We start from the raw sequence: 26,854 nt of genomic DNA on the forward strand, positions 1-26,854 counted from the left end.
TTTTGTCTTTGTTTTATGAACAGTTGTCCATATCCTCTTTTATTTGTTCCATTCTATTTACCTTTTACTTTTGATTGAAACTGGTTTGGTAAAAATTCTATCATACAAAATTCATTAATTTTTTTTCTGAACCGTTTATCCTCACAAGGAACTGTGGGAGGTAATGGAGCCTATCCCAGGCTAACGACCAGGCGGGGGACATCCTGAATCAGTGGCCAGCCAATTGCAGGGCACAAAGAGATTGAACAACTATCACACACACTCATACCTAGGGCCAATTTATAGAGTCCAACCAGCCTACTCTCCATGTTGTTGGGATGAATTGGGGAAAGCGGACTACCCGGATAAAAACCTACACAAGACTGGTGAAAACATTCAAACACCTATCCTCAATCTGGGATCAAACCCTCGACCCTAGTACTATGAGGCCGATGTACTAACCACCCTTTCCATCGGGCCCAAATGTTTGTAATGCAAGTGAATTCCTATAGTTTTACATGAGGAATAGGGAACCTATGGCTCGGGAGCCATATGTGGCTCTTTTGCTAGGTGCATATGGCTCGGGAGCCATATGTGGCTCTTTTGCTAGGTGCATATGGCTCGGGAGCCATATGTGGCTCTTTTGCTAGGTGCATAAGGCTCGGGAGCCATATGTGGCTCTTTTGCTAGGTGCATATGGCTGCCCGCTAAACTGTGAGGTAAAATATGGGAACCTCTATTGAGAAAGCTCAGTCCTGAATGCTCTCTCCGTCAAAAAGGTTCCCAACCCCGGTTTTACATTGAATTTGCATAATAGTACCAAAAAAAAAAACTTTGGCTCATCTTTCTGACAAGAGTTGAGCAACATTGCCACTAAATTGCCCAAATTATTTTCTTAAGTATCAATTCCTAACTCATAGCAATTATACAATGTCCACTAGGTCAAATAGTATTTTTGGCTTATCTAGTGAATTCTTTCAAAAAGTGCAAGCAAGGTTAACCATTAGTAGACACAGAAAAAAAGGTCCTTTAATAAGATGTCAATCCTGACCCAGGCGGATGTTGCACCAATAAATTCTCGTCCGGCCTTTGTAATTGAGTTGACATGCTTTTAAAGCCTAAATCATACAGCAGGCATACACATGCGAGCGCCTGTATTACAGTGGAGCTCACATTATTTAATCACAAATATTGAATACTTTGTGACTTACTTATATGCACAAGAAAAATGTCCATCACTTTTAATGGCTTGAGAATTTAGCAGGGGGATAAACAAAGTTATTTCTTAGTGACAACCCATTTTAAAGGTAAATCCCTACATTTAATTCAGCCAAAAATAAAGAAATTTAACAAATGCTAATTAATATCCACTAGGATACTAATTTGTCTGTCTTTCATATCTAAAGAATAGAATCATAATGCTTTCAGCATTAAGATGATAAATACCTAATCATTTTTAAAGTGAAGGTTTACCCTTAGCGGAAAAAAATTAGAGAACGGCCTGATTTGGTCTTATTTATAGGAGGGTGTTAACTTCATATTCAAACTGTCGTTTTTCTTCTCTGTCCTATAACCAACCAAACATACTAAATAGTGTGTTTTGAAGCCCAAACATACTAAATAATGTGTTTTGAAGCCTAGTAATGCTTTCAACTTGTAAAAATAAACATAAAATAGAAAGAACCCTATGTAAACAAAAATAGATATGGCACTTTTGGTCTATTTAGTAGGTTCAATACAGTAGACGAACAGGGCAAAATAGTCAAAATAAAATACAAAAAAAATGTACCATCAAAAACCAAAAACGTTTGGACTACATCTTGTGGTAAAATTAAGTATTGCTACCAATATCTTATGTTTTCTATTCTGAGTATAGAAACTATCAAGCAATTCATATATATATATATATATATATATATATATATATATATATATATATATATATATATATATATATATATATATATATATATATATATATATATATATATATATATATATATATATATATATATATATATATATATATATATATATATATATATATATATATATATATATATATATATATATATATATATATATATATATATATATATATATATATATATATATATATATATATATATATATATATATATATATATATATATATATATATATATATATATATATATATATATATATATATATATGTGTGTGTGTGTGTGTGTGTGTGTAACATTAAACAACAGTACTCTAAAAATACTTAAAGTTAAAACGTTGTTTTTTTTGGGGGATATTAAGCGTGCCACTCCAACAAATCTCATCTCTCATTTTCTGAAACACTTTATCCTCAGTAGGTTCGCGGAGGGTGCTGGAGGCTATCATCCCAGCTGACTTCGGGCCAGAGGCGGGGGACAAAACCCTGAATTGGTGGCCAGCCAATCGCAGGGCAGCAGGAGACAAACAACCATTCAAGCTCACACTCATACTTAGAGGCAATTCAGAGTGTCCAATCAGCACTACCATTGAAGTCTTTGGAATGTGGGAGGAAACCATAGTACCCAGAGAAAACCCACGTAGGACCGGGTAGAACATGCAAACTCGACATCGTTGGAACAACCTGGATTTAAACCAAGGTCTCCAACTGTGAGGCCGACTTGCTAACCACTCATCCACCGGGTTGCCCACTCTGGCAAATTTCATCCTAAAACCGGACAAATGGATACACCAAACAGCCCAAAGTTCCTTTTTCTATCCATTCCACATTGCTGTCACAATAGTTGAGAAAAATTGGGATTTTAATGGAATGATGGATGAGTGGTTGGATGGGTGGATAAGGTAATGGAAGGATGAATGAGTGAAAAATATAATACGTTTTGGTCATGCAGCATTAAACAAGTTTACGAAGGTTATGAATTTCAACATATTTTTTTCTGTGTGTACTTATTCATGCGCTAAACATGGATCTAATGGTAAAGTACTATTTAGATGAGTACATGTCTTGCAATCAGGTAATTTATAGCTTGCAAAATTATCATCAACATGTAAACTAACTAGTTTGTCCGGAAGTGCGTGTAAGGAATTCGCCCTCTCATTTGTTTGTGTCAGTATGCTTTTGAGGAGCTTCGAGCAAGGGAGTGTGCATAATGTTTTAAAGAATGAGGAAGACGTGTCAATAATTTCATAACTTTTTTCTTAAGTATACATAACATATATACAATCTTTTTTTAGATTAGCAAAGCATTGAGAGCCAACCAGAAAGATAGAGAGCTATATCCCTCAAGTCAGCATGGTTTTCGTGACTAAAGTAAGTGTTTATTTTTCAGATTCAGCTATTTTTCCCTTAAATATTTCATTTTACATGCATGGATAATATAAAGTTTATTTAGGCTTAGTATTTGCTTGGAAGCTGTTCTTCTTATTATTTTTTTATAATTATTATTGTTCTTCTTATTATTTTATGTTAGTATTTTTAGATTCTAATGCTTGAGTGTGTAAAGAATATTAAAAACTTTAAATTCAACATTTTCTGTTGAGTTGCAGCCTAAAATATTTCAAACTGTATGATACTTTGCTTTATTGACGTATCATTATCTGTGTTTATGGTGTTATAAATTAAGTTTTTGTCAATCATAAAACATGAGTTGTCATGAGTTTGTAGGTTTGTACGTGTTTGTTTGTGTTTGTGTGTGTGTGTGTTTGATGGAAACGAAAACAATCTACGTATTGCTCTCAAATCAGAACCCCAATGCCTTAAAATGAATCCTATTTTTCATATTCTGAATCAAAATTCATATTAAATATATCAATTATTTCTCTAGGCCAATCAGCAAAGGTAACAATGACAAAAATAACAATGTAATACAGACCATGGTATATTAATTTTAACTGAGCAATTTAAAATATTCAATATCTTTATCACACCATTACCACAGCACATTTAGTGATAATATGTGTACAGTATGAAACTAATGGAAGACGGAAAAGATTTCTCCATGTAGAGGAGGTCACCAAGCGGTTATGCATGGACTTAATTATATCTATAATCTTTTTTTTGTCCTTATCTTGATTGGTTGCAAACTAAAGGAATTTTTGAAGAATAATGAGATATGATTGGAGCGCAGTGGTCTGTCATCAGTATTATGAAGTAAGAGTTTGTGGGGTGCAGGTGATTACTGCATCGGCCTCACAGCTCTGGGGTCCTGGGTTCAAATCCAGGTCATGTCCATCTGTCTGGAGTTTTCAAGTTCTCCCGGGCCTGCGTAGCTTTTTTCCAGGTACTCACACCCCACACATTCCAAAAGAACGCATGGTAGGCTGAATGGACACTCAAAATTGTCCCTAGGTATGAGTGTGAGTGTGCATGGGTGTCTGTCTCCTTGTGCCCTGCGATTTGCTGGCCACCGATTAAGGGTGCCTCTGGCCTGGAATCAGCTGGGATAGGCTCCAGCACCACCCACGACCGTAATGAGGACAAATCGGTTCAGAAAATGAGTTGAAATGAGATGAGAGATGAGTTTGTGGGATATAAATGTACGTGGCCAAACATCATATACATTAACTTTGAGCGTGACTTTATTTCCTTGATTTAAAAAAAAACTGATGTATCATTTAAATAGATTGTAAATTGATGACAAATTATGAACTATTTAAACATTACTGTTTAAATTATTTTAATTTGCTGTCAATTATTTTGTGGTTTGGTCTTTAGAGGGTTAAATTTAAAGCCCAACGTAATCAGTGTGTTAACCAGGACGTCCGTTAATTGATGAGATGGAGATGGCCAGATTAGACTTTGTTGATGTACTTTTGGAATGACACAATACTCTTGATCGCCCTTTGCCTGAGTAGAGAGTTAATGATGGTAGGCTATATATATATATATATATATATATATATATATATATATATATATATATATATATATATATATATATATATATATATATATATAGTGAGTCCAGAAATGATCAAGCAATTCACATTTATATATTTACATATTTCAATTATTTATATATATATATATATATATATATATATATATATAGTGAGTCCAGAAATGATCAAGCAATTCACATTTATATATTTACATATTTCAATTATTTATATATATATATATATATATATATATATATATATATATATATATATATATATATATATATATATATATATATATATATATATATATATATATATATATATATATATATATATATATATATATATATATATATATATATATATATATATATATATATAAATAATTGAAATATGTAAATATATAAATGTGAATTGCTTGATCATTTCTGGACTCAGAATAGAAAACATAAGATATTGGAAGCAATACTTAATCTCACCACAGGATGTAGTTCAAAGGTTTCTGTGCTTTGGGTTCTTGATGGCGAGGGCCCCCTTTCTGCATCTATTGGTGGCGATGTTCGTGATGGGAAAGCTGATGACAGTGATCTTCTAATCAGATTATTCCATCCTAAATACGTCTTTTACCACACATCTGTAGGAGCTCCTCAAAACACACCTCACCAAGCAATTTGCAGCCTCTGATGAACTTTTCTCAGCAAACTGGCAGCGTTCCGGCTCCAGGTGAATCCTTCAAAAAGTACTCCCAACAGAGAAGAATCTCTCATCTTCACCATTTGTATTAGAGGTAAAACAAAACTATTGCTGTCACATACAGTTAACATTTTTTGTCTGTGAATTGTTAAAATAATGTAAGTGCAGTTTGTTCTGAATGTGTTCTTCACATGAATTTCTGTGTTCCTAGTTCATAGACCACAGTGAAGGGGGTGAAACATGATAGTTCTTCCACTCTGGAAGTTTTATGTCAGCTGCTTCTGTATTGAGGTTTCCATTCTCAAATGCCATTAAGTACAGCATCCTTGGAGTGTCTATTACTCTTCTTCTGGTGGCCTTGGGCATCTTGGCTTGGCAGGCCTTCAGATGCTTTAAACGCCCACCCACCACACAACCGCAGTCCCAAGCAGGTGAGCAAGGATAAGATGTTGGAAAACAAAAACGTTTGACTAATAGATTTTTCTTATTTTTTAAATTATTTGTTGCAGTGAATGGTCATTTGCTTTACGGGGCTGAGGTATATGGAATAAGACAACAGTACAAAGGAATTCCAACAATCAAGGTAAGAAACAACTGCAAATTGTCATTTTTCATGGAAAACCGTATTAAATATATATATATATATATATATGTATATATATATATATATATATATATATATATATATATATATATATATATATATATATATATATATATATATATATATATATATATATATATATATATATATATATATATATATATATATATATATATATATATATATATATATATATATATATATATATATATATAATATATATATATATATATATATATATATATATATATATATATATATATATATATATATATATATATATATATATATATATATATATATACATACATATATATATATATATATATATATATATATATATATATATATATATATATATAATATATATATATATATATATATATATATATATATATATATATATATATATATATATATATATATATATATATATATATATATATATATATATATATATATATATATATATATATATATATATATATATATATATATATATATATATATATATATATATACATATATATATATATATATATATATATATATATATATATATATATATATATATATATATATATATATATATATATATATATATATATATATATATATATATATATATATATATATATATATATATATATATATATATATATATATATATATATATATATATATATATATATATATATATATATATATATATATATATATATATATATATATATATATATATATATATATATATATATATATATATATATATATATATATATATATATATATATATATATATATATATATATATATATATATATATATATATATATATATATATATATATATATATATATAGATTGGATAACTTTATTCATCCCATTTCATTGTCACAGTAGCAAGAGGGCGAGAATGAAGATAGAGGAACATAAATTTTAGAGTAAATAAATAATAAATAGTTAGGTAATAAATAAGTCAATAAATAAATATGCATAATAATAATCGGAAATTGAGTTTTGTAATCATCATTGACTCGACAAAAGCTTAATTGTCATCATACCCAGCTGCATATGACGAAATTGGTAGTGCTGCATAAAGTGCGTTTCCCGACAAAGACAATAAGTGATAATTTCAGACTCGTAATTTAGCATTCTGCCGTTATGGATACATCGCATCATATTTATGCCACCTTATTATTAGTAGTGGTGCCAGTTTGGTTTGATTATTTTTAACAAAGGAACTGTTTTGTGGGAGAGTACACCATGGTTAGCTCTTGCCATACAACACATGTATGTACAGTGTGTGGGAAACCAGTAAAAAACTGGTAATTTCAGATATTTGTTACAGATTGAAGCCAGTAATTTCGAGGTAAAGGAGTAGAACATGGTTAAGTCAAATAAAATTATTAACTTAAACCCTCTGCCAACTTTGTAGATCGAAGATTTTGATGCGGACATCTTGGGAACCACAAACAAAGGAGACAACGTCTGTATCTTGATAATCTTTTTATACATTTATGATCTCATCTCATTAGAACACTTAGCACTCACTAACATTATAAAGGTATATTTTATTTGTATACTTTTGGCAGTCCTATACCTTATTTGCCTGCACAAAAATTACAGAATAATAAGGAAATCGAAATCGGGTTTGGAAAACATTTATCATGGTGGGAAAAAAGAACTGATGTATAATTTGCTAAACACTGCCTCACTTTCCATTGCCTTAGGGGTTTGTCGGATGGCTCCATTATTCATTATACTATGATGAGCCGGAGCGTCATCTTGTAGTTACTATTTTGGAGGTGGAAGGGTTACAAGAGCGAAGAGAAAGCAGCCACCCACTGTTTGTCCAAATTAAACTCTTATGGGCTGGATGCGAGAAGGATGCGGATCAACTTGTTGAAAGGGTAATTCACACCATTTATATATACTATATATTCATTCATTTTCTGAACCACTTTATCCGCACAAGGATGGCGGGGTGTTGGATCCTATCACAAGGGACACCCTGAATTGGTGACCAGCCAATCGCAGGGCATAAGAAGACGGACAACCATTTACACTCATGCCTGGGTGCAAATGAGAGTGTCCAACCAGCATAAAATGCTTATCTTTGGAATGTGGGAGGAAATTAGATTACCCGGGGGAAGCCCACGCAGGCCTGGGGAGAACATGCAAACTCCACACAAGTGGACCGACCAAGATTCAAAAACGACCCACGAACTGTGAGGCCGACGTGTGAACCACTGAGAGCCGCCAAGCCACCTTTCATATATATATATATATATATATATATATATATATATATATATATATATATATATATATATATATATATATATATATATATATAATCCCCTATTTAAAAATATTGAAAAATTTTCCCCACCACCTGCTCATGGTTGGCCGGGATAGGATCCAGCACCACCAATGAACTTTAACAGTTTCCTCATTTTTTGGTGTGTATGTTTTTGAGATAGTGTATGGGAATTATGTTTATGTTTGTTTTCTTTTCTGATTACAATTTAACAGTCCTACAAACATGGGTTGGACATCCAAACTATGAGAATGTGTCATTTGCAAAGTTTGGAGATATGTTGTTTGGGTTCTTGAGGGGCTAAAAAAAAATTGCAAAACATGCTCAAGTTAAAAAACAATTGCAAAACTCACCACTAGAATATCTAATAGCCCTGTTTTTTGGGCTAACACATCCAGCAATTTTTGCTGGGCATACACATTTTAAACTAAATAATCTATTTGAAAAGACCCATACATCATGGAACAAGCACAAAACAAATTTAGGAACAATATTTGAACAAGTGAATAAATTACAAGACTAGAGAGTTACTTATCAATAATCCTGTTTCTTTTATTATATAAATATATATAAAGATACACCTGTGTACTACTGTATATTTTACATTTCAATGCTCTGATCCAATTAGAGTGATGCGCCATCACTTGCTCTGCGCACAGTGCTCCAGGACTGGCGAACTCGCATTGTAAAAGGCACCAGCAACCCATTATTTGGTGACCAGTTCAGCTATATTCTGGGTGATGAACAAAGGCTGGATGATATCGACCTAAGGATGGAGGTTGGTATGAAAAGAATGGGAATGAAACTGGCATTTGACTCAGTTTATTATGTAATAAGTCAAATTTGTGACAAGTCCAACTACTACTACTAATACACCTTTTGCTTGTCCCGTGAGAGGTTGCCACAGCAAATCTACTTTTTTCACTTCAACCTGTCGTTTGTATCATCCTCCCCTACACCCGTCATTTCCTTGTCCTTCCCCCATCAACATTGGATTGGATTGGATAACTTTATTCATCCCGTATTCGGGAAATTACATTGTGGCAGTAGCAAGAGGGTGATTAGACAGAATACACAGCAAAGCAAAAGCACAAAGCAAATCAAAGTAAATGGAATCATCAAATCATTAAAACATAAAAGCAGCAAAAGCACAAAAAACATGAGTGGACAGAGCTACCGTGGCCGCCGGCTGCCGCTTAAACAGCGCCATTTTAGTTGCGGTAACTGAGTCGGACTCAAAAAGACCTTCTAAAGTTGGACAAAATCTCCCAAATTCTCCCAATAAACATCTAATCTTTTCTCTAATCTTCACTCTCCCGCTTCTTGTTTCATTTCTAATCCTATCTCACCTGGTCAATCCTGAGAAGGACCTGAGCATCTTCATAATTGTTACTTCTTGCTCCACCTCATTTCTTTTCCTTAAACCTACTCTATAAAAGCCATACATCAGGGGTCGTGAACATTTTGACCAAAAGAGCCATACACTATTCAAAATTTGAAATGTAATTCTTTGATAGCCATACTCATGTGTTAATTATTTGACATTTCAACAATTTTAAAGTACAATAAATATCTAAATTATTTTGATAACAATGATATTATGTTGTGAATCAAAGGGTATAGTATGTACAGTCAAGGGAGTCTAATGAAAAAAAAAAATTAACAAAAGGAGCGCTAGAGTGACATAAGGCACCACTGTGATGTGCCAAATAATAATAATTGGACATGGGCTTTGTTGTCATCATCAACAACAAAAGCCTAATTGTCATCATACCCAGAACTGCGTATGACGAAATTGTGAGTGCTTCTCCATTGGGTGCATTTTCTCGGCAAAAGACCCAAATAAGTGATAATTTCGGACTCGTAATTTGGCATTCTGCCGTTATGGATACATCGCATCACCCCCCCGAGCGGATCACTTACCTCTCACTGTCTTTCACCTAACCTTCATTCGGCCAGTAGAAGGCAGATCACCGCCCAACGTCTTTTCATATTACCTCACCCCAAAGTTATTACACAGAAGGGATTGTGTGTCTCGGCTATTATCTTACATATTTACATAGATATGTTCATTATCATGAATAGGAATATGTTCATAAATATGTGCTGTCCCTTATTAAATAATTAAATCCTAAAATCCACCAAAAATCATTTCTGGGGCCTTCTCCTTGACACACATGTACGTATTCTGTTACTCCTGCTCACCTTCATTCTTCTGACTGACAAGTCCAACATATTGAATAAGACCTCCATTGGCATTTATTTTTCAGGTGAAAAACTTTGACAAACACTCCAGACACACCGCATTAGGAGAGGTGAGGACCCCTCTCAAACAACTCAACATTTCCTACCCTCTTGAGCTTAAAGGAAAACTCCTCGCTCCGAGAAAGGTGAAAATACACAAATTACAATTTTGTTTTTGCTACTATTGTTTTAATGCAATAAACTGAAAGATCTCAAAGGTTTTGCCATTTGCCTTTCTCTTAACAAATTTTGGTTACACAGGCAAGAGCTCTTGTGGACATTTGTACTTATACTCGTCAGATATATAGCATTGCATTATGTAATACACATTCAATATTTAAGAGGGGAACTTTTATTATGGCCAGATTAAGGCAAATCTGTGCAATATACATTCCAATCATACTAACATCTTGATATAGTTTACATCTGAGGTTGGATGAATTATCGATTTAGACAGATTTGTGAACAATATTTAAGAGCATTTTTTTTATTTTGTGTATGTGACAAATGTTATCTTATTTAAAATTGGAGCACAGATAAAACTGTTGCCTTAATAGTTTGTTCACAGGATACATTCATACAAACTAAAACTTCATCTTTCATTTGGCAGGATCTTGTCGGGGAAGTGCTTCTGTCCCTGAGGTTTCTTCCTACTTCTCAGAGGATTGAGATTGGAGTGTTAAAAGTTCGAACAGTCTTTAAGGAGCAGCACTTGGATCCAGGTAATGGACAAATATGCTCATGCAATATATAATTAAACAAAATACACAGTAACCCGTCGCCATTGTTGGTTCTAGATTCAGCCCTCTGTGTCAGGATCAGTGTGCAGTGCGACCGATGCAAGTTAACGGACCAGAAAACAGCGGCAGTGGTACGTGGCCCAGTGACGGTCTTCAATAAAGTTCTTTTTTTCTCCTTGCCAGAATTTCCCCTTGAGCAGTGTACAATTTTAGGATCTGTTTATGAGACTCACTTAAATAAAAAAACATCAAAGCAACTCATTGGACAAGTAATGTTGAAGAAGGACAAGACTTCAGAAAACGAACACTGGGGTCTTATGCTCCGCTCAATCCGTCAACCAATTGCAAGATGGCATGCTCTGCTTATCTGAGTTATGTTTCAGGAACTTTTTATACACTATTTGCATGCCTTATTTGTTTTTAAACCAAATAGGTCGAATAATATCCACAATATGAGACACATAGCGCAAGGATGCCATTCTATTGCAGTGCCAGATATTAATGACACAAATGTGGCTTGATATTTGTTTATATTGCCACTGTACCTATGTTAGCCCTACAAATTATGATGGTGATGTGCAGGTAGTCATAATAAACCACAAGTGCAAGCTAAGAAAAAATAATAAAAACATGGACTCTATGCACAGAAGAAAGCGGGACAAAGGTTTTAAGGATTTTCAACTATTTCCGGCTAGCTATATTAAGTTGTACTTGTAAACCGACCAAGGAAAATGAACATATAAACTAACAACGAACACTTTGTTTAGCATTTATGTTTGCCTGCTTAATGTTAGACATGCTGCAGGTGGTGTGCCGCATTAAAAAACAATATTGTATCTTGTCCAGTTAATATTTCAGTACTTTGTATGTGAAGCCGATCTTCACCAGTGTCGAATACAACTGGTTTCTCCAAATGTCCTAATATGGACAGTCGAAAAATTACTTTCATCCAAATCTATCTTAAAGTAGCCAGTTCAATTATCGATTTTACGTGCAATAGTGTAATTATGGATTTGTAATTTATGCGCCACATATAAAAGGAGCATTAAAATTACTGATTCTGATTTGCTAGATTTCCTTGATTCATTTGTCATCTCTTCACCTGTTTACGTTTTAGCTGAGTGAATTTTGCTGAACAAAACTAAGTTTGTTAGTGGAAAAATGAAAGTGGACAACAAAGTTCTTTAAATTATGATGTTTGTTTTGTTTTTGATCAATATTATTCTAAAATTATCATATATTAATGTTTAGAATCATATCACAATTTAATCCAAAGAATACATAGTCAGACACATGAAATGATCACAGCAGACATTTTTTATGAATTGAAAGTGTTTTATTGTGGTTTATTTCTCATCATATTATATGACTTGAAACATCCCATGAGATAATATTTTTATTCAGCTGCATCTTTCCCCTGTAAGAAAACAAAAATGCCTTAGTTAAATAAAAGTAATAATTTTATATTATGACAATGATCTCAGAAAAATGTCCACACTCTAGTATGAATAAATTAAATGTATACAGTATTTACCTTGCCAGAGTCTCGGCTTTTGGCTCTCAGTTTGTTGACCTGAGACTCCGCAATATCAGCCCGCTCCTCAGCCTCTTCCAGCTCATGCTGCACCTTCCTGCACTTGGACAAATGAACATTGGCCTGCTCCTCCTTAAAAGTCAGATGGACAGATACAATTAGTAGTTGGAAATAGAATGACACATTGGAGCCAAAATTTGCAAATGTACGTTTCATTTAAATTCCAAATAGTTGTTATTTTGGGTCCACATCCTTACCGCTTCCTCAGCCTGTCGCTTATAGGCCTTGACCTTAAGTTGCAATTTATCAACCAGATCCTGCAGTCTGCTGACATTTTTCTTGTCCTCTTCAGTCTGTTATACAAAGAATATTTTTTTTAACATTTGATTCATGTTTGTTCATTTCTTTGTGACCACCATTGCTCCATGTGCAGTATTATGTAGTATGTCAGGACTTTAAAGGTGGCAGGAATGCCTGTATAGGAAGTATATAATTAGTTGACCAATGAAATCTGTCTGCCACTGTCAGATATTTTCAATTATTTTATTAGCTTCAGAAAGTAAAAACATAGATCACGTGAAGACATACTGCTCATTAAAAATTAAAGAATGTGCATGCAACTAAACATTTACAATTATTTTAAAAATGCATGATATATGTGGACTTTGCATGGGTTTTTTTCCGCATCCCAAAAACATTCAAGGCTGGCACTTAAAAATGTCTCTATGTATGAGCGTGTGTGTGCATGGTTGTTAATCTCTTTGTGCCTTGTGATTGGCTGGAAACCAATTGAGGGTATTCCTCGCCTACTGTCCATTGTTAGCTGGGATAGGATCCAGCACCACTGCGACCCTTTTGTAGATAAGCAGTACATAACATGAATGAACAAATACTCTTTATTTACCTAGATCACTATTGGCAGAAACCACAGATACAACAAACACCCACTCCACCCAAAAAACAAAAAAAATGTGTATTTTTTATGTATACTGAATGATAAGGTACCATATTTACCTGGTATGTGAGCTCCTTTACCCTTCTCTCATATTTTCGGACACCTTTAACAGCATCACCCCCACGTCTCTGCTCTGTTTCAACTTCTGTCTCAAGCTCACGGACCTGAGGATTGTTTTTGAATTTGGCATTTATAGTAATCATTTTAAAAAGATGTTTTTTAACTATCTTGTTGTAACAGTCATACCCTAGACTCCAGTTTCTGGAGCTGTTTCTTTCCACCCTTCATGGCCAAGTTCTCAGCCTCATCCAGGCGGTGCTGCAGATCCTTAACAGCAACCTCAAGGTTCTTTTTCATCCTCTCAAGATGAGCACTGGTATCTTGTTCCTTCTTAAGCTCCTCAGCCATCATTGCAGCCTAGAAAGGACAGATATTTTTTCTATGTCACAAGAAATGAAATGTAGAAGCTTTTAAATAAAACAATGCATTATAGACGAGGTATCGCACATCAGTAATGGCCTTTTTGGCTTTTTCCTCTGCATTCCTGGCTTCCTGAACTGTGTCATCCACTTCACTCTGGATCTGGACAAGGTCACTTTCCAGCTTCTTCTTTGTGTTCAGAAGGCTTGTGTTCTGATAAATCCATATCATTGTCATTTGAATATGATTTATACAAAAATGCTTCATTGCAGACTCATAAAAGTTATGAAGTGTCTTGCACAAGACTTACCTGAGAGTGCAGGAGTCCAACTCGTTCACTGGCATCCACCAGCTCCTGCTCAGCCACTTTACGGCCTCTCTCTGTTTGTTCCAGCGCAGCCCTGAGTTCCTCAATTTCAGACAGCATGAGACCATTCCTGCGGTCAACCATGGCAGCTTGTTCCTTGAGGTCATCCTGTGCCCTGACAGCATCATCAAGGTGCAGTTGTGCATCCTGTTGAAAATGAGGGTAATCCATCAATAAATGGCAGCATAAATGAACTCTGATCATGTTTTAGTTCTGAACATTGCGATACCTTTAGCTGCACCTGCACAATTCTCAGCTGCTTCTGAGACTCAGCTGCCTGCCGATTGGCATGGCTCAACTGAATCTCCATCTCGTTCAAATCTCCCTCCATTTTCTTTTTGATTCTCAGGGCATCATTTCTGCTCCTGACCTCAGAATCTAAAGTGCTCTGCATGGACTCAATCACTCTCTGACTATTCCTCTTAATCTGCTCCATTTCTTCCTCTTTCTCTGCCAGCTTCCTGTCTACTTCTCCTTTCACCTGGTTAAGCTCCAACTGCACACGTAGAATCTTAGACTCTTCGTGTTCCAGAGTTCCCTACATGATTAAATTTAATCCAATATTAACAAACAGGGAATACGAACCTTGCGAAATCCATGCTAGTTTAAATCACCTCGGCCTCTTCAAGAGCAGTTTGGATTTCAGATTTCTCTGTCTCCACCTGCTTTTTGGCCTTCTCAAGCTCATGGATGCTCTTTCCAGTCTCTCCAATCTGTTCAGTCAGATCAGATATCTCCTCTGCAAAGAAAAAGAGCATTTCAAATTCATTCATTCATTTATTTTCTGGACCGCTTCTTCTCACAAGGGTGACGGGGCTTGCTGGAGCCTATCCCATCTGACTTTGAGCATAAGGCGGGAGAAACCCTGAACTGGTGGCCATCCAATCACACGGTACCAAGAGGGGAGAACAACTTTTCACGCTGACACTCATACCCAGGGACAATTTAGAGTGTCCAACCAGCTTACCATGCATGTTTTTGGAATGTAGGGGAAAAAACTGGACGACTTGGAGAAAACACTCAAACCCCACACAAGAGCACCTACATGGATTCAAACCCAGGACCCCAGAAATGTGAGACCAATGCACTAATCATTCAATACTGGGCCCCCATTTTAAATTTAGAAAAATAATGATAACCCTTACTACATGTCATATGAAATCAAATTCCAGACAAATTGCCACCATTTTGAAAACTAAACCTGAATGACTCACGCTGCAGGTTCTTGTTTTCACGCTTCATGGTCTCCAGCTGATCCAGAGCTTCCTCATAAGAGTTCTTCATCTTGAACAGTTCAGTGCCAAGAGATCGGGCCTCCTTCTGAGCTCCCTCAAGTTCTGCCTGTCCCTCTTCAAACTTTTGCTTCCATTCTGCCAGCACCTAATTTAACAATTTATACATTACAGTGGTCAGTGTCTCCTTGTATGGCATGGAAGCAATAAGTATTAGTTGTACCTTGTCAAAGTTTCGCTGCTTTTTATCAAGGTTGGCAGCAAGACCATTGGCCCTTTCCACGTCAATCATGAGATCCTCCACTTCACTTTGGAGTCTCTGTTTGGTTTTCTCCAGAGAAGCACACTTAGAATTTACAGCCTCAATCTGCTCCTCAGCCTCTTGGAGGCGTTGTGCCAATTTTTTCCTGTTGATAAGGTAAGAAAACAATACTGTTGAGGTTCTGTATAAATACCGAGAAGACAAAATGCAAGTGAAGGTCACTAATGCTTAATTTGTGATAAACCATACTTAATATTTTTTAAGCAATATCAATTTCTGGCTCTTTCTGGCTATGAGGTGTAGCAATGTACCCCTTGTAGACAGTCGGTGATGGCAAAGTCAAATACTAACCATGCAACTAATAACTATAATTATTATAAGCAACCTCTACACGTAAATAATGTATAAAGGAACTGTCTTTTTTTTTTAAATCTCACTCACTTGGCTTCTTCAAGCTCCTCGGTACGCTGGATGGCATCAGTTTCATACTTAGTCCTCCACTGAGCAACCTCACTGTTGGCTTTGGACATTCCACGCTGCAACTCAGCCTTGGCCTCTTGCTCTTCTTCAAACTGCTCTCTGAGCAGATCGCAGTCATGGCGCGCTGATTGCAGTCCATGGGCAAGAGCATTCTTTGCCTGGTAACCAAAATGTCCTCTGTGAACAGACTTCAACCTCCTACCCATTTTAAGTTAGAATCTATGTTTCATACCTTGACCTCCTCTTCAATCTGTCTCTTCAGTTCCTCAACCTGCTGTGTGAAGGCCTGCTTACCTCTTGTCAGCTGTGAGACAAGAGCTTCCTTCTCCTCAATTTGACGGCCAAATTCGCCTTTTTAAACGTAAAATCATTTAGACTAAGTGTATTTTCAGTATTTCATCAGACGGCTAATTTGACAATCAATTGCATACCATTTTCTGTCAAAAGTCGGGCCTTCTGTCCACCCAGGTCATTGAGCTGCCGAAGATTCTCTTCATTTTTGCTTTTCAGCTCACTAAGTTGGTCCTCATACGTACGGCACATCTTTTCCAGATTTCCCTTGTTTTTGGAAGATTTGTGTTGTTAGTCAGCTTTTCCATAACTAAATTGACACAGTGTAACAAAACTTCACCTTTGCTTTAGCAACAGCCTCCATGTTGCTGGAGAGATCATCAATCTCCATCTTGTATTCACTTTTTTCCTTCTCAAGCTTCTGCTTGACGCGCTGGAGGTTGTCAATCTGTTCGCCTAGCTCAGCAACACTGTCAGCCTGCTTCTTTCGGAGAGCAGCTGCAGTGGCTTCATGCTGCAAGGTGGACTCCTCAAGATCACGGCGAAGTTTCTGGAACTCAGCCTCGCGCTTTTTGTTCATCTCAATCTGAGCAGCAGTGGCGCCTCCAGCCTCCTCCAGCCTCTCGCTGATCTCCTCAAGTTCCCGGGAGAGATCAGCTCTCTGCTTCTCAACCTTGGCACGAGCAGCACGCTCGGCCTCAATTTCCTCCTCCAGTTCTTCAATACGGGCCTATTAGAACAAAATGTTAACAACCTAATTTTAACACCTAGTGTTTAATATTGAGAGAGTGGGAGAATTTGTAGTGAGGAAAAATTTATAACCTACTTGAAGTTCCTTAATCTTTTTCTGAAGCTGCGCACCCATTGATTGCTCATCCTCAATCTTGCTCAGATATTGACTAATTTCAAAGTCCTTCCTATGAAGATCAGAAATATTTTGGTCAGCTTCTTTGGGAAATGGTTGGCAGTATACAAAAAAAAAAGAAGAAAGCTTTTACTTTTTAAGTTTTTCATCAGACTGCTGTTTGTCATTCTCCAAGTCCATGATGGATTCCTGAGCTAGTTTCAGGTCACCCTCAAGCTTTCTCTTAGCCCTTTCCAGATCCATACGTAGCTTCTTTTCTTGTTCCAGAGAACCTTCAAGCTGTGTTGTAATATTATTGCGTCAGTTAGGCATTCAAGCCACATCTTGAGTTTCTTATCCAAATAACTTAATAAAACTTACATCGTCCACTTGCTGCTCAAGCTTGGTCTTGGCTTTGGTCAGAGTGTTGACCTTATCTTCTTCAGCTTGCAGGTCATCAAGAGTCTGTTGATGAGCCTCTTGAAGAGCCTTCTTCTCCTTGGTCAGCTTTGCAATGCTCTCATCTTGAGAAGCCATCTCTTCAGTCAGGTTCTTCACCTACAATGGAAACAGAGTTTTAATTATCACACATAAACTGCAATATATGCGGTGGATCCTCACGCCTCACAATCTTCATAAAAATTCATATCGAATATTTCCCACCTTGTTCTCAGTGGCGTGTTTCTCCTTCTCCACTTTGGCCAAGGTAAGTTCCAGATCATCAATATCCTTCTTAAGCTCAGAGCATTCATCCTCTAGCTTTCTTTTTTTTGCTGTTAGTTCAGCATTGATTTCCTCTTCATCCTCCAATCTCTCTGTTGTCTCCTTGAGTTTGGCTTCCAGTTGAATCTTACTCTTGATAAGACCCTCACATCTCTCCTCAGCATCTGACAGATTCTCGGTCTCCTGTTGGACAGTGGGAAAAAAACATATTTAGTCACGCAAAACACAGGTCACAAAAATACCCGTCAGTGACTTATCACTAACAGAGGCCACTTGCAGCTGCAGATCATTCTTCTCCTGCAGAAGAGACACCATCTTCTCCTCAAGTTCCTTTTTCTTTGCAAGAGCAGCAGCCAAGTCAGAGGTCATCTTTTCATAGTTCTCCTTCATCTGTACCAACTCTTTCTCTGTTTCCGCACTCTTTAGCAAAGGTTTGATCTTGTAGTACACCTTCATCCATGGCCAATGTTTGACATTCATGAATGAGCGCACGTTGTACTGGATGGTAAAGATAGCCTCCCTGTGTATTGAAATGTCAACTTATAGATATTGGTTCTCTTTTAAAAACACTGGGTGTTATTTTTTTTACAGAAGTCATCACATGCCTCCGCTCCATCATTTTCACAAACTCCTTTCTCATGAGGAAACCACGGCAAAGGGCCTGAGTCATCGTAACAAGAGCTGCCAGTTTCTCGTCTCTCAATTCCTCAAGGGTACCCAGAAGACCTGCTTTGAAGAATACCTAAAGAAAGAAAGAAAGAAAAAAATACATTTTTAAATACCGGTCCCATCTTGAATAAAACACATAAATGAATGTCTATAATGTAAAAAAAAAGAGCACTGATATAAATTAATAAAATAAATCTGTCACTTTGTTTATTTACCTTGGTGTGACCAAATCTGTATTGGTCATGGTCAATATCAATTGAACCAAGAAGCTTCTCAGCAGCTTTCTTGTTGTCAATGAACTGGCCCTCAGGAATGATGCTTGCATTCAGCACCTTGTACCTTTTTTTACAACAAGATTTGTTAGATCCTATCACTTTGATGATTAATTTCTATTAATGATATTTTATGATACCTCTGTTTAAAGTCACCATAGAGAATTCTGCTGGGGAAACCTTTCCTGCAAATTCTGATGCCCTCCAGCACACCGTTACACCGAAGCTGATGGATGACCAGGAAGTTTTCCATTAGTCCTATGGAAAAGGGAAAACATTTCATAAGGTTTGGTTTATTAACAATGGGAAACTCCGGCTCAAAATCAGGTTCTAAGGTCTAACGCCCATAAGTATTACAATAAAAAAATTCCATTCAAGTGAGATTTTCATGAAATAATTTACCTGGAGTCTTTGATTCGTTAGGAATCAGGCAACGCACAAAGTGAGGATGGGTGCTCCTCAAGTTAGTCATCAGTTTCCCCAAATTTTCCTGAAATCCCCCCAAAAGGAGTATGTATTAAACATAATATGAATATATATTTGTAAATCTTTTTACCAGCGAGACCTTACCCTGAACTGGGACGATACAGTCTGCATAGAACCACCCTTCTTCTTGCCTCCCTTCTTTCCAGCTTCTGTTTACCGTTTCGGAGGAGAGGAAGCAATATTTAATATCCATCTCGTGCTTCAGGTGTATGAAGATTTAATGAATTACCCTCAGCAGCAGCAGGTGGATAGAGGTGAGCCAAGAGTTTCACGGGAGACTTCTGATAGAGCTGCACAACAGACTCATTCAGGGGGTCCTTGTTCTTGTCCAGCCAGCCAGTGATGTTGTAATCCACAGTTCCAGCATAATGCACCAGAGAGAAGTGGGCTTCAGCCTTGCCCTTTGCAGGTTTTGGCTTCTCAAATGCTTTGCATTTGCCCAGATGCTGGTCATACAGCTTGTTCTTGAAGGATGTATCTGTGGCCTTCGGGAACATGCACTCCTCCTCCAGAATGGAGAAGATGCCCATGGGCTTAAAAAAAGAAGAGGAATGTTATAAATGAGACTGTTTAGAAGATTTTAAAAATCTGCATCTGGATCAATTGCACACCTTTTCAATCAGCTCAATGCAGGCAGCCAAGTCCATGCCAAAGTCAATGAACTCCCAGATAATACCCTCCTTCTTGTACTCTTCTTGCTCCAGGACGAACATGTGGTGATTAAAGAACTGTTGCAATTTCTCATTGGTGAAGTTGATGCACAGCTGTTCCATGCTGTTGTACTGTGGGAAGACATTGCACCGATAATTTTCATCACAACAAGGATTATTATCTTTCGTGTTTGTCTTTCTACAGGAATGACGCTTACATCAAAGATTTCAAAGCCAGCAATATCTAAGACACCAATAAAGGACTGCCTTGACTGTTTAGTGTCCAACATCTGGTTGATACGGATGACCATCCACAAAAACATTCTCTCATAGATGGACTTGGCAAGGGCTGTTACAGAGTTCAGCACCTAAAAACATATGAAATGAGTTAATCTACAGGATGGAACTGGCCACATTTCATTGGTTTTCATCCTTCTGATTTATTTTCTTTTATTGTTTATATAGTAGTATATTACCTGAGGTACAGTTTGTCCTTTGGTAACAAACTCATTTCCAACTTTCACTCTGGGATAGCAAAGAGCTTTGAGCATGTCAGCAGAGTTGAGACCCAACAAGTAGGCAATCTTATCAGATTCTGAAATATGTTTAAAGTGCAATTGATTGTTTAATTGAAGAAACCAACAGCAGTACAATGGCAGGCTGGTACTTTTAGGACTGATTTTGACTGTTACCACATACCCTCTGTGCCATCAGGCTCTGCCTGCTCCTCACGCTGCTTTTGCTTGAATTTCATGTTGCCATGGTGGAGGACAGCACCAGTCATTTTGTAGATGCTCATTTTCTCCTCATTGGTGAAGCCCAGGATATCAATAGCATTCTGTTGGTACCATAAGTAGGTTCATTGTACGAAACAAAATTATTCTTCATTTAGAAATAATCAATAGTGTAAGAAAAGGGTCAGATGAAAGCAAAACCATTAAAAATATTTGAAAAATAACTACTCACATCAGTGGCTTCCAGCTCAACTTTGTCATCAATACTGGACACGGTGATCTGACCCTGACTGCACATGGGGAAATCGTAGGGGTTGGTTGTGATGAGTGACATCTCTGTAAAATAATAATAATACATATAAAAAATAAACAACTTTTTCATAGGGCAGACAACTGTGTGAATGTCGTAATTTAAAGTGACCCTACCAATCAACTCTGGTTTGTGGTTGGTCATCATCTGGTAGAAGATGTGATAGCCTCTCTCATCAGGGAGCTGGAATGTTACTCTAGACTTCTCCAGCAGATCTGAAATTATTTTAGGGAAATCTCAGGTGTCATAGTTCACAATCATATCACAGTCGAAGTATTTTCACAATGTAAATTGCATACTTACATGTCTCAATATCAGCACTGGCCAGTTTGCCAGATGTGCCAAAATGAATTCGGATGAATTTACCCTGTTTTGAAAGGAGACCGATTTCCATGATAACGTAGTAGAATCATAGTTTTTCCTCAAACGTTCTTCGCTATACTCACAAAACGAGAAGAGTTGTCATTCCTCACGGTTTTGGCATTACCGTAGGCTTCCAGAAGAGGATTGGCAGCAATAATCTGATCCTCAAGTGATCCCTGTCATCATTTAAAAAAAATCTAAATCAGCCTCAACAAGTCAAGTTAATTCCTGAAAAGTAATGCAATTATTTCTATTTAAATACTATACCTGATACTTTCCCTGTTCCTTTTGTTTCTTGTCTCCGCCAACGGAGATTGTGGCAAAGTACTGAATGACACGCTTGGTGTTCACAGTTTTTCCTGCACCAGATTCTCCACTGGGGAACAGAGCCAAACTCATGAAAGTATGTTTACATTTTGGGTGTCTAATTTAAAAAAATATATACTCACGTGATCAGGACAGACTGATTCTCCCTGTCTGTTAAAGTGGAAATTTTCAAATCAATTATATCATTCTGTGGTAGCATAGAGTTAATAATAATAATAATCATAGAGTTACCCTTGTTCAATGTATTACATACCAGTAAGCATAGATTGATATGCATTGTCAGAGACAGAGAAGATGTGGGGTGGAGCCTCCATACGTTTCTTGCCTCTATAAGCAGACACCACTTCAGAATCATACACTGGGAGCCACTTGTAGGGGTTCACAGTGGCACAGAAGAGCCCAGAGTATGTCTGTAAGAGAGTTGAAGCATAATTGCTTGATTACCTTTTAACTTTTGAATGTTATGTGCATTTTTACATACATTACAATATACCATTTCATGTAAAATAGATGCGAAATTATACAAAGAATTTAATAAAACTATCGTACGTAGATCATCCATGCTGCATAACGCTCTTTGAGGTTATACAAGACAGAGGCTTCATTGAGATGGGTCATCATGGCCATGTCCTCAATTTTGTCGAACTTTGGAGGGTTCATTGGAGTAACGTCATCTTCTTTGACTGTTTTCTCCTAGAAAAAGTCATTGGACACAAGTGAGAACTACTTTTAGTGGATGAGTTTAATATAAGAAGGGATTCCAACCTCTTGAGTATCCAGGACTTTAACGGTGACTTTGCCACCTTCTTTCTTGAGGATTGTTGCCTTGAGATACAGTTCTTTACTATCGACCACATAGCAGGCTGATTTAGCATCAAATGGTCTGCTCTGGGCTTCAATTCTCTCCTTCTCCGGTTTCCGGAGGTAGATGGAGGCTTTGCCATACAAGGCCATTTCTGCGTCCGTACTCATGGTGGCGGTCTATGTCTGTAATTAAATTAAGTGAATGTCTTCGTAATTTGCATAATATTCATATACTGTCTTGAATACAGGGTATATATATATATATATATATATATATATATATATATATATATATATATATATATATATATATATATATATATATATATATATATATATATATATATATATATATATATATATATATATATATATATATATATATATATATATATATATATATATATATATATATATATATATATATATATATATATATATATATATATATATATATATATATATATATATATATATATATATATATATACATATATATATATATATATATATATATATATACTGTGTGGCCAACGCGCTAAGACTTCTTTTCATATCCAGTTAATACTTATTTTTCATCTTAGATTTTGTTTGAATTGTAGCAGCTAGCAAACAATATTATTTCATATTGCTTTCTTTTCAGGTTAAAAAAACATTTACAAACAATAGTTATTTTTTTATATTGGAGTTTGCTTAAACCAGTAAACAAATTAAACATTCTTTCCTTACTTCTTCCATTCATACTCCATACCGCTTCTCACAAGGGTCACAGGGGGTGCTGGAGCCTATCCCAGCCAACTATAGACACCAGGCGGGGGACACCCTGAATTGTTGGCCAGCCAATCACAGGGCACAAGGAGATGGACAACCATTCACACTCAGACTCATACCTAGGGGTAATTTATAGTCTCCAACCAGTCTACAATAAACATTATAGGGATGTGGGAGAAAACCGAAGTTGTTGGGGGAAAAACAACAAACTAGCTCAGACAGAAATGAAAACTTAACACAAGAAGGTCTGGACCTGGGATCCAACCCTCTATCTCAAAACTGTGTGGCCGAAACGCTAAGACTCTTTTTTATTAAACATGATAACAAAAATTTAAAGCAGATTGCATGTTTGGCCAAAATGTAACTACTGACCAGTCTTGTGCTATCTCACAAGGAGAACAAAATTGAACTTTTGAATTATTCTCAGAATTTTCAAATTAAATGTATTTTTCACATTTGAGAGAACAAAAGGTATTATTTTGACTAACCAAACTTTGCTTTCATTGAAATCGCTTCAGTAATTTCAGAGATATGTGTTTTTAAATTGATTCATGTTTAGATAAATTGTTACTATCTATTCATTCATTATTGTTATTATTATTTGTCTTTACTATATGGATTCACACTTGATTGGATATGAATATGCAGTCACAGTATAGTAAGCAGTACAATGAGGTAAGCATTCTGTGCTGCGTATGTTTCCCGAATATGGGATGAATAAAGTTATCTAATCTAATCTAAACTAATCTCAACACCCTCACATGAACTCACAAACTCTATGCTGAAAGATCAGAATTTGCACAACATGCATTTTGAATCTTACAGTTTGTGCTCACCAGTATCCACCGTGACACACCTATTGCCATTAATTTAATCTTTCTTAAATTATACAAACAAACAAATATAAAGGTGTACATACCTGTTCTGTTTATCCTTTGAAAATTCAAATGTCACAACCCTGTTGAAATCAAAATGCAAAGTTGTTTTATCGACTGCATTTCAAAGGATGGATAATAAACTAAATGGCTCCACAAGGGAAATGTTTTACTTACTACACGCTGGGGTCTTCTCAGTCCTTTACCACACACTGCTTCAGCCCCCCTTGCTATCCTTTTATACCAAGGGGTCCTTGCTTATATGGTAAGAGTTAAATAGGGACCACAAGCCAAATTTGTGTGGATGACCTTGAAAGCCAGCCAACAACCCTGCGAACAGGTCCAGTGGCATTTTTAGAGGGTATTTACGTCAATTAAAATGGATTTCTATTTAGCTCCCTGTCAATATATTCATATTTTGGGGTTATTGTTATTCAGCAAAACATTTATTTTCTCATGTCTTTGTAATATTGCGCTAAGTGAGGCATTAATACACTACAACAACGTTTAATGACTCTTTGGTGTGTAGTAAGCATTTATTTTCATCAAGACAAGATGTGTGAGTATTGCTTTTTGTCCAACTTTTGTTTTTGTGCTGCTAGTAATTTCCATTATAATTTATCAAATGAAAGCCTTAATTTTTGTGGTCTGTGCATGTTTTATAACTCTAATTGTGTATTATTGTTTTAATTTGACTCCTTTTCATTAACATTTTGCTTTATCTGATGATGTGACAAGCCTCAAAGCTGTTGGGTCGAGGATTCGATCCTAAGTCAGTCCTAAGTCAGATTTTGCATGTTATCCCTGGGCTTGCGTGGGTTTTCACTGTGCAGGGTAGATTTGTTGAACACTATAAATTGTCTCTAGTTAGGAGTGTGCCTTGCGATTGGCTGGCCACCTCCATGCAGGTGCCCGTAGATATTTTGGATAGGATCCATCACCACCCACGACTTGGAAAATGGAATGAATGAATGAATGAACCTGTTGAAATTGTACATTTCAGTAATCATCTTCTGGTAAAGTGTGTCAATGGATGGATGGAGTGTAATAAAATGAAAAAAAGTAACCCAATTCGGAAAATATCATTGAGTTCAGATAACAAATATATATATATATATATATATATATATATATATATATATATATATATATATATATATATATATATATATATATATATATATATATATATATATATATATATATATATATATATATATATATATATATATATATATATATATATATATATATATATATATATATATATATATATATATATATATATATATATATATACATATATACATATATATATATATATATATATATATATATATATATATATATAAATATATATATATATATATATAGATATAGATATAGATAGATATATATGTATATATATATATCTATATCTATATATATATATATATATATATATATATATATATATATATATATATATATATATATATATATATATATATATATATATATATATATATATATATATAGAGAGAGAGAGAGAGAGAGAGAGAGAGAGAGAGAGAGAGAGAGAGAGAGAGAGAAGGAGAGAGAGAGAGAGAGAGAGAGAAGGAGAGAGAGAGAGAGAGAGAGAGAGAGAGAGAGAGAGAGAGAGAGAGAGAGAGAGAGAGAGAGAGAGAGAGAGAGAGAGAGAGAGAGAGAGAGAGAGAGAGAGAGAGAGAGAGGCAGAGAGAGAGAGAGAGAGGCAGATCTACCTCATAGTTTAGAGATCAAGGCTTTAATCCCCAGTGGTTTTCAATCCCTGTGTGGGTTTCCTCCAGGTACTCCGGTGTCTTCCCACCTCCCGAAAACATGCATCCTAGGCTGTTTTAACACATGGTGTGAGTGCCCACAGATGGTTGTGGTAGGCTCAAGCACCACCGCATCACGTACAATAGATATTATATATATATAAAGAGAGAGATTAATTCATTCATTCATTCGAGATGGGATTTTATGTTGTATATCGTAGTATTTGCTAAAAATACACAACTTTACATACATGGATGC

General features: G+C 35.6%; 2 protein-coding genes across 3 annotated transcripts; one reads left to right on the top strand and one right to left on the bottom strand.

Annotated features, from left to right (window-relative positions):
* The first annotated feature begins 5,798 nt into the window (after window positions 1–5,798).
* syt19 (synaptotagmin XIX) lies at window positions 5,799–12,284 on the top strand. The gene is made up of 8 exons (XM_077710485.1): window positions 5,799–5,969; window positions 6,048–6,121; window positions 7,580–7,630; window positions 7,875–8,054; window positions 9,093–9,242; window positions 10,735–10,854; window positions 11,319–11,430; window positions 11,506–12,284. The coding sequence occupies exons 1-8, from the start codon at window positions 5,807–5,809 to the stop codon at window positions 11,817–11,819; spliced, it is 1,164 nt and encodes a 387-aa protein (XP_077566611.1). The 5' UTR covers window positions 5,799–5,806; the 3' UTR covers window positions 11,820–12,284.
* A 478-nt stretch (window positions 12,285–12,762) lies between these two features.
* On the bottom strand, window positions 12,763–25,075 carry LOC144209062 (myosin heavy chain, fast skeletal muscle-like). 2 transcript variants are annotated; one of them, XM_077735247.1, is made up of 41 exons: window positions 24,995–25,075; window positions 24,862–24,900; window positions 23,133–23,354; window positions 22,917–23,060; window positions 22,621–22,777; window positions 22,490–22,517; window positions 22,308–22,416; window positions 22,124–22,216; window positions 21,981–22,044; window positions 21,794–21,892; window positions 21,600–21,703; window positions 21,333–21,471; window positions 21,110–21,228; window positions 20,852–21,001; window positions 20,595–20,765; window positions 20,213–20,516; window positions 20,068–20,132; window positions 19,900–19,987; window positions 19,638–19,755; window positions 19,441–19,564; window positions 19,162–19,298; window positions 18,821–19,076; window positions 18,497–18,739; window positions 18,215–18,391; window positions 17,988–18,133; window positions 17,816–17,906; window positions 17,330–17,719; window positions 17,130–17,256; window positions 16,931–17,049; window positions 16,660–16,856; window positions 16,180–16,363; window positions 15,939–16,104; window positions 15,339–15,463; window positions 14,954–15,262; window positions 14,668–14,871; window positions 14,445–14,570; window positions 14,184–14,354; window positions 13,997–14,101; window positions 13,240–13,335; window positions 12,983–13,114; window positions 12,763–12,865 (listed from the first exon to the last, which is right to left on the bottom strand). In XM_077735247.1, exons 3-41 carry the CDS (start codon window positions 23,337–23,339, stop codon window positions 12,845–12,847), a joined length of 5,805 nt encoding a protein of 1,934 aa, XP_077591373.1. In that variant the 5' UTR covers window positions 23,340–23,354; window positions 24,862–24,900; window positions 24,995–25,075; the 3' UTR covers window positions 12,763–12,844. The 2 variants fall into 2 exon arrangements, with proteins under 2 accessions (XP_077591373.1, XP_077591379.1); XM_077735253.1 differs by having other exon boundaries at window positions 18,821–19,072; window positions 19,158–19,298.
* Between the last annotated feature and the right edge of the window lie 1,779 nt (window positions 25,076–26,854).

Source organism: Stigmatopora nigra, chromosome 2, assembly GCF_051989575.1.
Source record: "Stigmatopora nigra isolate UIUO_SnigA chromosome 2, RoL_Snig_1.1, whole genome shotgun sequence".
Taxonomy (NCBI): Eukaryota; Metazoa; Chordata; class Actinopteri; order Syngnathiformes; family Syngnathidae; genus Stigmatopora; species Stigmatopora nigra.